Genomic DNA, 13215 nt, shown 5'->3' on the forward strand with positions numbered 1-13215 from the left:
AAGTCCTCTTATTCTAGGGTTTTAATAAAAATGCTCTCTCAACTTTACCACCTAGTTTCCCTTCTTGAATTTTTAATAGACAAATTACAAAGAGGTATCATTGAGCAAACAACCAATATGATCACAAATGATATCAGAACAAGTGCAAACGAACTCATACCACGAACTCATGAGTCTCTTTGGGCTAAAACAGTGAAAGAGGACCAGAAGTTCATAAAAACAGCAATCTGGACTTTGGACTCTTGCCTCTCACTATCTGTTTTTCTCCCTTTGAAATTAACACTGTAACTTAATGAGCTAGATTGAAGCTATTAACAAAATAATAAAAATTATTACCATGTAAGCACCTTCTCAAAAATCAATTAGGTCCTTATAAGGTAAACATGTCAGAGTGCTTGTTCACAGTCTAAGATTCTGTTTAATTATCTGCATTACATGGTCACATTTTTGCTGTGCCCCTTGAGAAAAATGTTTGAAATTTTTTTCATTGAACATTTTAGAGAGATGAGATAATACTTAAACATGTTCATTCCTAAACAGTTACAAGAAACATTTTTAAAGGATGGCATCTATATGTTTAAAGTGACCATTATGTAACAATTATGTTTCATATTCTATAGGACTGAAACAGATTGTGAGAAATAAATGTCTTAGTATTAAAGTAATTAGGATTAGAGTGATTTTAGACTTGACAAATAAAATGTTTCAAGGCTATCAAAGAGAATAATGTTTTTATATTTAGGATTTTTGAATAATTTTTATAGGCATGGAAATAAAATTCTATCTAGATAGTTCACTGGAATAGAAAAAAAAAGAAAATGAATGAAATAGGTGGTTATTTCTCACATATTCCAAAGACAAAATGAAAATATTCAAACTAAATAAATATTTATGGGAACGACCATATATTTTGAAATTAGGAAATAAGAAATAGAATCAATTCAACAAAAACTAAAAAGAAAGGAAAAAGATAAAGTAAAAAATAAAACAGAATACTTTTACATTGAAATGTAACGGAATAATGCAAACTACTTTCAAACACGTACCTTTCACATATTCATTTAGACTATGTTGTTTTTATGATTGAGAGTATAACCTGTTTTATGCTATTTACCTAAAATAATGATAATTTTTCCCAACTATTACTATTTCAGAGCTTAACTATAAATGAAATGACAAAATTAAATAGTATTACCATTTTTTAAATCACAGAAAATGAATGCTCCCAATATGAAGAGAGACAATGGGTTAAAGAAATGACCTGACCAAAGTGGAAGCTAACAAAAGTTTATGTAAGGAATGAAATGTAACATGATAAATCAAGGATTTGCTGAGTTGTTTCACTGCTCTCTTGTCCAAATCCATTGTCTCTGTGGCCCGGTTAAGTGTGAGATAGCAACTGGAGAGTTGTCAATACAAGTGTCCTGCAGGAACGTACTGTCTGTGAGCACACTGCAATGTAGTGTTCCTCCTATGTTTGGGATATGTTTCTGAACCTACACATAAGAAAGGTTCGGGCATACAATTCTTAAAGTACTATGCATTATCATTTTAAATAAATCTGTAAGTTGTGTTATGATATAAATTTCATATATGCGATAGTGGTATTTTGATTATATACGATAATACCTTTATTTTTAAGAAGTGAATGCTAATCTACTTAATATAAAAATGCTATGTAGTTTGCAATTAATTTCAAAATGTTTTATGCATGCTTATGCATGTATACATGCACATACACACAGATCAAATATGATAAATGTAACCATTATTGAATCTTTAAGTGGGAATACCATTGTAGTGGTGCCTCTTACACTATCCTATCAACTTTTCCAAATTTGGCATAATCAAAAAGTGCAAAAAAAATCAAATTGGACAGAGATATTAATTCACAGTAAAAAGTCTTAAGCCAAGTTTTTGTCTGCTGGATACCACAAATAAAGTATATATTTTATTTTCCATAGAACAGAAGAAAATAAAAATAGTACTGGGTTTGAGGGGAGATTCAATGAGATCAAAAAGCACTACACTGAGTGAATTTTTTAGTTATAGCTACAAAAAGAATTTTTAAAGTTGCAAATGGTCTCCAAAATATAATACAGAATAAAAATCATATCAAGATAATATGAACAATTTTCAAATTTTAATAAAAATATTTTAAAATGAGAACTCAAACAACCTTTTAAATATTACAAGTCTCATATAGGCACAATTCAAGCATGTCAAACAACTATAATTAAAATTGTCTTCTGGGTTTTCATAAACATTATATTAAAAGATAGATGAATTTTTCTAACTAAGTCTGTGTATAATTACTCTATGAATACTTTACATTTTGCAACTCAATATTTGCAACTGGAAATGGGAGGCAACTGAATATAATGCTCAAGAGTGAGATTTGGCCTTCCTCGGAACTGAATTTTGGTCCTGACTCAGACACTTCTTGGCTGTGTGACAATAGGCAAACTATATAACCTTCTACACCTCAGTCTCCACATTTGTAAATCACGATTACTTTAGTATCTCCCCTCTTGGGGTTCTTAGGAGGATTCAAAGAGTTAATATCTCCAAAGCACTTAAACACCACAACCTGTTGGTTAAATAAATTAACTAATGAAATAAAAACTGTGAGCAAATCTTTAATTTCTAAATAGGCTCATTTGTGTCCAGGAAATCAAAGTTGTTCAGAGAGACATTATAGCATTTAAAGAGTATATATAAATTGAAACCGATACAACCGTACCTGTGGTATGTCCAAGTTTTCCAAAGGGGTTCTGGGTAAGGTCAATTGTTCTATCAATTTGAAAGATATTTAAGTCTTCATCATCTAAGGCAATATCACCCCAAAACACAGCTAAGAAAAAAAAGAAAAGTTCAATTAAAGTGTAAAATATTTAAAAGCAAAATCAATGCAAACAAGGCTCATTAAAAGATCAGCATAAGCCTCCTTATTGATTTGAGTCCAAAATTAACCAATCACTAAGTACTATCAGAAATCAACATATAATAACTTTAGGAAACCACAAACTTAAGAGAAATAATAAATTAATCATGAGTTAGTAAAATATGGACAAATGCCTTGAAAGTTCTAGGATACTTGTTTTTTGATATAAGTTTACAAATTTTTCTTTTTAAAATTTTGCTTTAGATTTTTCTTCTACAAAACCAAAAGTAAGGCAACACATGAAAAATTTAGGAAGTGACAAAATCCATGCTTTTCAAATCACTGTCCTTTACTGGATTCAGACTGTAATACTTATGAATTTTAGCTATAAAATGCTAGCTAATAAAATTAGTTATTTTGTGAAATTTTAAACTTTAATCCTGAAAGTTATACAATGCGTTAGGCTTTGATCAAAGGTTTAACATATAAAATTATTTACCCAGTTTAGTTCCCTCATAAAAATACTGATATGCGATAAGGGGTTAGGTTTATGTGCAAATCCAGAAAGGAAGAAAATAAAAATTAGTTCAATGTAGTTTATCAGTGCAACATACAGAAACATTTTTATTAGAATTAGAATTCTCTCGTTAACCCCTCTCTCCTGCTCTCATGTCAATGGATGGCAGCCCGTTGAAGTAAAGAGATGTTTGCTATCCTTTACCATCATAGAAACAAAGTAATGAAAAGTCTGTAAAACAGTTTATAGCCCTGGCTAAGCGGTCGCTCTTGATACCTAAAATTGAATCCAGATTCTAATCAGTTTCACTCACAGGCAACAGAAACCTCTGATGCTCTACTTCCCCTAAAGCCAGACATCCCAGGAAATAGCGGCCTGCCTAAATAAAATATTTTGTTATATAAAAGGCTTGTTAGTTTTCATAAAAGTAAATTTTGCATTGTCTTTTTTCTTCTTCAAGATTTCACCCCACTTTAAAGTAAATCCAAATTTGGTAATTATTTAAATCTTCCATCACATGTATTTATTATACAAATTGTTGTGGGCACTGACTGGCAGTGACTCTCAGCCTGGCTTGCTTCCTTAGTGCTGGCGGGGGGGCAGCTAGAGACACTAATGCTTCTCTAGCATTATTTGCATAGGAATCACAGTGGACTTGGTTAAAATGCAAGCTCTGATTTAGCTGGTCTGGAGAGAGGCCTCAAACCCTACATTTTTAATAAGCTCCCATTAGTAAAAATAACTATCATTATCATCATCTATATTATTAGTATTTTTTTTCCTGCAAGAATAAACTTTTCCTTTCTTCTGAAGCAGCTGGTTGACTTGAAAGCTGAGGCATTCAACCAAACAAAACACAGTTTGTCAGTACTACATTTATATAATAAAAGTAGTATGGTAAAATAAAACTCAAATGTGTTTTAGATTTTTATTTTCTTGTAATGACTTTTCACGTGCAATACGATTCATGTCTTGATGGATTATATCAAACAGAGATCAGCAGTCCAAGGATACAATACTTCACAGAAGCAAAAACATTACTTCTGGGGAGACGAAAAGGCACAAGGCCAGACAACCCTTAAGAGGAGACAAAACTTTTCTGGCGCACAGAAGTTCATTTCTTATTTGTCATTTTTTCCAAACTAATAGCTTCAGAAGAGTTAGGTGGTGCTCAATATGCCAAGAATCGCTTCAGGAGAAAACCAAATATTTCTTTGAAAACAAGTAGCCGTGAGCGACTACGCCAGTTCATTTACGTGTAAACTTGATAGCCTGTAAGTCTTATCGATCTTTAAAATTTGGTATGATCAATAGAAAAAAATAGACATGTTGGAATTTTCAATCTAATACAAATTTTTTAAATTGATTTGAGAGAGCAAGAGGGAAGGAGAGGAAGAAAGAAAGGAAGGAAGGAAGGAAAGGAGGGAGGGAGGGAGGGAGGGAGGGAGGGAGGGAGGGAGGGAGGAAGGAAGGAAGGAAGGAAGGAAGGAAGGAAGGAAGGAAGGAAGGAAGGAAGGAAGGAAGGGAAAGAAACCCCAATTTGTTGTTCCACTTATTTATGCATTCATTGCTGATTCTTGTATGTGTCCTGATTGGGATCCAACCTGCAACCTTGGCATATCGGGACAATGCTCTAACCAACTGAGCTACCCAGCCCGGGCAGCTATCACATAGATTAAAATGCACAATTCCTTTCTTTATATTTCACACATTTAAAGTTTTTCTTAAGGTGTCCTATTTCATCATGCTAAAATATCTTACTTAGCATTGGTATACTGGATCAAGACAATTTATATTAATGTGGATTTAGAATTTGCATTATAATCTAATATATATTTGCTATTTAGCTCCAAAATATTTGTAATTCTCAAGTGCACTTTGGAGTTTTCTGTTTTTTTTTTTTTCCTACGGGGTATTTTCTATTTATTTTGCATTAAAAAACAAAACTAGAGAGAAACTTTTAAAACTATGAATTATCACTCCTGTGCTCCATTTAACATAGTGATTTGAGGCTAGTGATAGCAGAAGTTGAAGCAATATAGGAAACCGGTTATAGATGACGACACTAGGGAAGGGCCCAAGTGCAATTATAATATTTCCTATCTGGAATTCTGCTTGGATTCCTATGGTCAAAAATGGGTTGAGAGCTAACCAGTAATTCAAAATAAAATGTCAAAAAGAACAATTTTTAAACTACATGGAAAACCACAGGTTTTGTTTTTCTCCTGAAGACTATTTGCATTCATCGTACTACAAAAAAATTTTTAATCGGAGACCAAGAAAGACAAAATAAACACATTTTAGAAAAGAGTGTTTGTGAGAATAAGTAGTCCAACATTGTGGTTCCCTACACCCTAATGTGAGAATACGTAGTCCAACATTGTGGTTCCCTACACCCTAATATGAGAATACATAGTCCAACATTGTGGTTCCCTACACCCTAACTTCACATCGTGTCTGTTCCACTCACTTCCAGATCCCCCAGCGATCCTCCGCCCTGCAGTTTTGAAGCTGGGGTCCAGGGACCAGCTTCAAGGAGGCTTCCAATCTGTGATTTCCTAAAAGCTGTCTGCAAAACATATGCATGAGTTTATAAACACAGTCACCACATGTTCTGCAGGGGAAAGGTCACCGGTGGATCACACAAAGAACCACTACTGCTGTCAAAAGCAGAGCCTTTCAGTCGACTCAGGAGAAAATACTTGCAAACTAAATACCCTCAAGAAGATGAATATATTTACTTGAATGAATGCTAAGACATCTGATAGCTGATTACTGCTTGAGAGCACCTCTAATAGACGAGTGGCTAAGAGCCTCCTCAGGCAGCAGCTACAGAAAGCCCTCCCGGCAACCTGGTGTTCCCGACTAACCATTAGGTGTCTCATCGTTTCCATGTCCTGCCTGCACTTCTCTCAGAAATAAAGCAACACACGGGCTTTCATAATATGTTTTCAACCATCTGATTCCTCAATCTCAATTTAAAAACACTGACCGCAGGAAGCATGTGCTGCTCACCAGTAACCCTCACTGCCAGAGGGCCTGGCCGAAGGTAGGACCTCAATGTGTGTCCGAAGGCACAAAGAACATGTCAATAAGAAATGCCACGGGATGGGGGATGCATTGTGTACAGCAAAAGGGAAGGTGGCTGTGCTACATACTTCACAAATTTACCTTAAGACCCAAAATACTAGATATTCAACCATTCCGAAGAAGGAGTATTTCAAATTCTTCCAATCTAAAATGGATTAATTGTTTCATAAAAAACAATCAAAAGGCAGCTGCCTTCGTCGTTATTTCAGTAGTACATATTAAGTGTAGTTATGGGAAATGTGTCCCCTTTTCTTGAAGCCCCACACGGATACGCTCAGAAAATGCATGACTGAACTAAACAGATCAGATATCATGAGATTTATGGGATTTGGAGAGATAGCTCAAAGACTCAACAATAGCCGAGAGCACTTTCTTATTACACTTTTTTTCCATATAGATCTTGAACTTTCTGCTTTTATTGATATTGGATTTAGGGAGGAAACATTATGTCATGTGAAGGCCTGCTCCAGTCTCCAAGAAAGGCCTAGTGAAAATTTCCTCGGACAAGAGCAACAGTGAAGGCTCAAAAGTCAAATATTTTTACATGATTGACAACCTCTAAGAAAATTCCCAAGGAAAAGTAAGATCTAGCAAAACTTCTAATATATACATTTTGAAGACAATGTTTCACTACTTAAAAAAGAAAACAATTTTCTGGTGTCATTTCATATGCGCACACTAATTTTTTTCTTCCATGATGACACATATGAAGGTTAACTTAAGTTCCAAGAAACAATTATCTAAAATTTTAAAAGCTCTTGATACAATACAAAAATAAAGAAAGATACATTCTTATATAGACTCTCAGAAATACTCTTCCAAAGAATAAGGGTAAGAATGTTTTCCATCTAGCACATTCTTAAATTTCTAATAATAAAAAAGTATTTGCAATCCAATTATTTCAGTGTTTTTTTTTCTTTCATTAAGAAAGCATCCCATGCAGTGTTTTATTTAAACAGTTTATACTTTTCTTTTCAAGATCTGCATTTTCACTTCTACCGTATACTGTCACAAACTGAACAAATTCATCCAAACTACAATTAAAGAGTGTGCATGCAGTTAGCTACAAATGATGAGCTCAATAAGATGCGCAACCTTTCCCTCATAAACTGAATTAAAAGGTGCTTCTGAGTAACGTGACTCTTATGTGGCCACTTTAAAACAAGATGCCTTTATCTACCAAAGCAGATTTTTTTTGGAGTGGGGGTGGGGGTGTGGTGTAATAGACTGTTTGGATCACTGGTTATTAAAATAAATAAATAAGTAAACTGTCCAAACACTCTCCAAATTTAAAGGAGAGAACTGCTGCAAGAGCTAAACACAGTCTTCTTCAATTCTTTCCTGAACACGAAATAAAATATAATCTCAATACAAAAGCAAACGTTTGATCTGAAACACAAAACAAATAAACATGAATATACACATATACCACGCTAGAGCAAGAAATATTCCTCCAGAATATGGCGGTATTTGATAATAAAGTTATTTTTCATGATATGGAAGAGTTTCAAGATTAATCTAAATTGATCAATAGATTCTGAACACAGAACACAAGCAGCAAGTTGTCTTTTTAAATCTATTTTTTTTTCTGTTTCAAAAGCAATTTTGCACTACGAATATGATTAAATGTTAAGTTTTCAAATAAACATATCTTTTCTTTTTTAAGTCAGAAAACCAAAATTTTCCCATAACAAAAGATCCATTGAAATACCCTATCAATCTGCCTTTATAGCCCACAATGCCCGTGGATAGGATTTCTCAGGACATTTTTAAAATATCACCCATACCACAAATATTCGTTTTGAACTCTTTGTCTCAAAAGAGAAAACACTGACAGAAAAGAACTTTGATCAAGAACTGTATAAATAAATATTGAAAAATTTTGATTCACCCTAATATTTTGTCGCAAGCTTTAGTTAAATGAAATATTGATAGTTCTTACATTTTTAAAAACTGCCTTCCTTATACTGTGCAAATAATGAATATACTATAATCAACCACTAGCAAATTTGGTTTATTATTTCCCAGGTTGTACAGCTTGTAATGACAGAGCAAACACTTGTTTTCTTCTTTCCTTTAGCCCCATTATTATTTGCATTTGTGGCCAGTGTAGGAATCAACCCTGATACTTCTTTTTACATTAAGTCTGTTTATTTTCTAAATATTGACACTAGCTCTTGGAGTAAACCTTGATGTCTTTCTGGAAGTAAAACTGCTCATGGGCATTTACTACGTCCTATTTTCTAAGCTATCTTTTGCCCACTGGCTGGTCTCCCTCACACACAAACAGAATAATCTTTTCTCCCACTTTTTTCCATTTTCATTTGGTCTACTATTATGATAGGTTAAGAGAGAAAATGCTGCATTCCAACCTTTCTGGTTATTATTCATCATTGTAAAACATTTCCTCTTGGGCCCAAGTCAGAAGCTGGAGTCCTTTTACTTCGGTTAATATCTCCCACTGTACAACCCACAAAACAACATGTGCTCAGCGAAATAAACTTTATGAAATTTAAAAATGCACCGACATTCTAAAACTTGACTCCACATACTGATTTCTATTTCTTCTCTTCATAGTCCTAGAGACCTTAAACAATTGAGAGGATAATTAAAGGAACTTTATTCACACCGAAACAAGCAAAAAATGGAAATATCTGTGACATGTTCCTAGTCAGAATTATTTTCAACATTTTAAACTTTTAAAGTTCCATAAAGTGTCAGGAAGTTATACTAATATCAAACGTGTGGTGCTTACTATTAACAAAATACCCTCATCACCATTATCCCCTTTGAGCCTTGGAAAACTCTAGGATATTGATTCATACTACTAGCCTGCTCATAGAATTTACTTCTTAAAAGCTAACTATTCCTTACTACTTATTGTATTGTTATAGCAGTTTATTATTACTGACTTTAGTCATTTGTCAAAGTTAGATATTAAGTCGGAAGTGCTGCCTGGCTAAAAATTTCAATTTGAGGTCATGTTGGTGACTCAACCACATGAAGGTGTCATGTGAGATCTGAAGGAATAGGTGGTTCCTTTCTTTTTAGATTTGCAGAAGCAAGGATGTTACCTGTACTGTCAGACAGACATTATATACTTTGTTGAAAAATGGAAATGTCCAATTTTAAAAAATGTGCAGAGGACTTGAATAGGCACATCTCCAAAGAGGATATACAGATGGCCAATAGACATATGAAAAGATGCTCAACGCCACTAATCATCGGAGAAATGCAAATTAAAGCCACAATGAGATATCACCTCACACCTGTCAGAATGGCTACCATCAATAAATCAATAAATAAGAAGTGTTGGAGAGGATGTGGAGAATGGGAAATCCCCATGCACTGTTGGTGGGAATGCAAACTGGTGCAGCCATTATAGAAAACACTATGGAAGTTACTCAAAAAATTAAAAATAGAACTACTTTATGACCCCACAATTATACTTGTGAATATATATATATATATATATATATATATATATATATATATATGTATGTGTGTATATATATATATATATATATATATTTGTGTGTGTATGTGTATGTATATATCTGAAGAAATCCAATACATATATTAATCTGAAAAGACATATGCACTCCTATGTTCATTGCAGCATTATTTACAATAGCCAAGAAATGGAAGCAACCCAAGTGGCCATTTAGAAATTAAAGAAAGTAAGTTTTCTTAAAAAACAGTTATATTTACAGTATTTTAAAATATGGGACTTCTAGACTAGAGCATCTCTACTGGTAAGCACAAAAATAGTGAATACATATAAAAATTATCTGATTAATTATAAATATTCATAGCAAAAGCAGAGACCAAAAGGTTTTAATATTTTATTCAAAAAAGTTGTCTTCTATGGCCTTATAATCCTCACTAAAAGTTCAATGTTTACATTTTATAAAGTAATAAGACATTCAGAATCTTTTTTTGATGGTGTACTTCATGTTAATTAATTCCCTTAGTTATTTGGAATGAAAATCTGTGGGAACTGTAGATTCTGTAAAATTACACATAGAACATTACATAGAGTAAAACTCTAGCTAGGAATAACACCTTCTCATAAACTTCCTATATAATAAAAGGCTAATATGCAAGTTGAACAGCAGAAGGACAGGTCGCTATCATGCACACTGACCACCTGGGAGAAGATGCTCAATGCAGGAGCTGACCCCTGGTGGTCGGCAGCGTTAAGGATGTCCAACTGCCGAGGGCTCCCAGACTGCGAGAGGGCACAGGCCAGGCTGAGGGACTCCCCCCCCCGCCCCCCAGTGCATGAATTTCATGCACTGGGCCTCTAGTTATATAATAAAAATGTGTCCTAAATATTTGATTATAAATATTTGATTATAATATTTGTAAATATTTGATTATACACAAAGCTAAATTCTTCAAAGATCGGTTAAAGTTTTCAACATTTTAATATGAAAAGGTCCTTCTAAGTAGGGTGATTAATAATTCTGACCTTGTGCTCTATAGTTTATTTTCATGACTTCAAAAATGCCACACATATATGATAGGAAGAGAAAACAGGCCTTGAGTCATTTCTGTTAGGCCATTTCCAAACACACACACACACACACACACACACACACACACACACACACACACAAAAAAATAACTTATGGTTCTCTCTGCTATCATAACTTGTATTCATTCATCCATTCAAGTTCTATATATTTTTCTCAGAACTTGGCTTACAGAGAGAATTGCTGAATTTGGAGCCTATTTGAATATATTCAACATATATGCAATATTTAACTATATAACTATATATATATAGTTATGCACTCACCCTAACAAATAAAAGTTAAAGGCAACCTTCATGCTAAATGGCTTAGGGTCCTGACCTCTTTAGAAACAAATGTCCAGTGAAACACAACAATAAAGGTAAAACCACATATCCAATATTAGGTAGAATAATTAAGCATTTCAATATAATTAAACATACTGGGAGTCTGAAGATACATGGCCAATCATCAAGGCACAAATTACAATTTTAAACTGAAATCAGGCTTTCTGGACTGGAATACAATTTAATATTGGCAAAACAAAATTTCTAAGTTCAAAGAAGAAGGTCCCATGGTTATCAGCAATCTCTCATAAAATATTGGAAATGAACCAGAAATGAAAAGATTGCTTAAAATACCCAGAGGTATAAACTTCAGGGAGAAAGCGATTCTCAAAATATGTTTTGAGTTTTGCTAAACATAAAACATCTCAATGTGAAATTTAATTTTGCCAAGTTCAAAACACTTCCAGGTTCTCCCAGGCTTAACACATACATATTTATATTCTTTTCACCACCCAGGCAGCAATGAACGTGGCTTTCCAAAACCACAATCCACATCTCTCTGAACCAAGGTATCACTGTTTCCTATGTAGCTCATCATATTATCCATCCCTACAGTCGCTTGGAGAGAAAATCTGCCTTTTAAGAGATGAACTGTATATAGTATTTCCTTATCTTATGATTAGAAAAAAAAATGTCATTTTGGTTGAAAACATTACAGTTCGAATCTTTTTCTTAAAAAAGTACTGTCAAAACATAACTCATTTTGTTCCCTTTTTAAGGCATTAATGGGCTAAATTGGCTTAGATTTCCTCTGGGGGAACCAATCTCTCCATGTTCATCGGAATCATCATGTATTTAATGCAACTATTTTGGCAAATAATGGTCCTCTCACAATAGCCCAAAAGAGTTTGTTCTAAGTCTGAAACTAGTTACCACTTCCCTAAAGAGCAGGGGAAAAGTAGTGTTTTCACCATTCACTTGCTTGATCTATGTTCTGAAGCTGAGAACTGATGAATTAGCAACCCCAGGGACATGGACAATGGTGTGGTGAAGGCCAAGGGAGGGGGAGGGGGAGGTAGGTGGAGGTGGGCAAAGGTGGGGGGGATGAAAGGCATCTGCAATAGTGTCAACATTAAAAAAATTAATTAAAAAAGAATTCAAAATTGGAAGTGGACATAGAAAAAGTATACTTTGAAATCCTTTGGCCTAGAAGCAGTTAGAAGTACATGAGTTCTTATGTATAGTATATGATGATTAGTAACATAATATTTCTTTAAACACAGTCAAAATAACTCAGAAATTTAGATTCATGCTTCTTGTTTACAAGTTCCATGTTGTGAGAGAAAATTCAGCATGTACAAATAAATTAAGGTTCTTGTTCTGCAAACAGACTTCTGAAACCAGAGACAACAAGTTAAGCATTCACAGATCGCTTTTCTCTGATGTACTAGTATACGACTTGGAGAAGGGATGCCAAAAGTGTTATGCCTACACTTATTTCTCATAATAACTCTATGAGAAAGATCTATTACCCTTTTACAGATGAAAAATACTGAAATTCAATGAGGTAGACAAACTTGTCTAAGTTTTGGTAAGGGGTAAAATTTATACCCAAGCATTTTATCATTAATTATATTAATTCATGAGTGAACCTTAAACAGAAACCAGACTAATTACAGTCAAATAAAGGAAAAACCTCCACATAAATTCTATCCATTGCCTTTAAAATAGTTTTCCTTTCCAGTGATAACTTTGAATGTTACCTTGTCATTGCCCTCTCCCTCTTATCTACCACATACTGAGTGTGAATCATCACATTCTGTTGACTTGCCCTCACACCTCAGTAACTTTTCTGTCTTTTCTAATATTTCTCTCAGCATGCGAGGCCGCTCTCATCACCTAGCTGAACTCATAAGTAGC

The 13215-nt window shown here is 33.9% G+C and overlaps 1 protein-coding gene across 2 annotated transcripts in view; it reads right to left on the reverse strand.

Annotated features, from left to right (window-relative positions):
- The window catches only part of TLL1 (tolloid like 1), a 168762-nt gene that overhangs the window by 90665 nt on the left and 64882 nt on the right, over positions 1-13215 (reverse strand). For both annotated transcript variants that reach the window (XR_004968452.1, XM_036315138.1), the window contains exon 2: positions 2744-2854. Coding sequence is in view for 1 of the 2 variants with exons in the window: in XM_036315138.1 (XP_036171031.1) it covers positions 2744-2854 (111 nt within the window). In the remaining variant the exon portion in view is untranslated. The remainder of the gene's footprint in view (positions 1-2743; positions 2855-13215) is intronic.

This window comes from Myotis myotis, unplaced genomic scaffold (assembly GCF_014108235.1).
Source record: "Myotis myotis isolate mMyoMyo1 unplaced genomic scaffold, mMyoMyo1.p scaffold_m19_p_6, whole genome shotgun sequence".
NCBI classification, from domain to species: Eukaryota; Metazoa; Chordata; class Mammalia; order Chiroptera; family Vespertilionidae; genus Myotis; species Myotis myotis.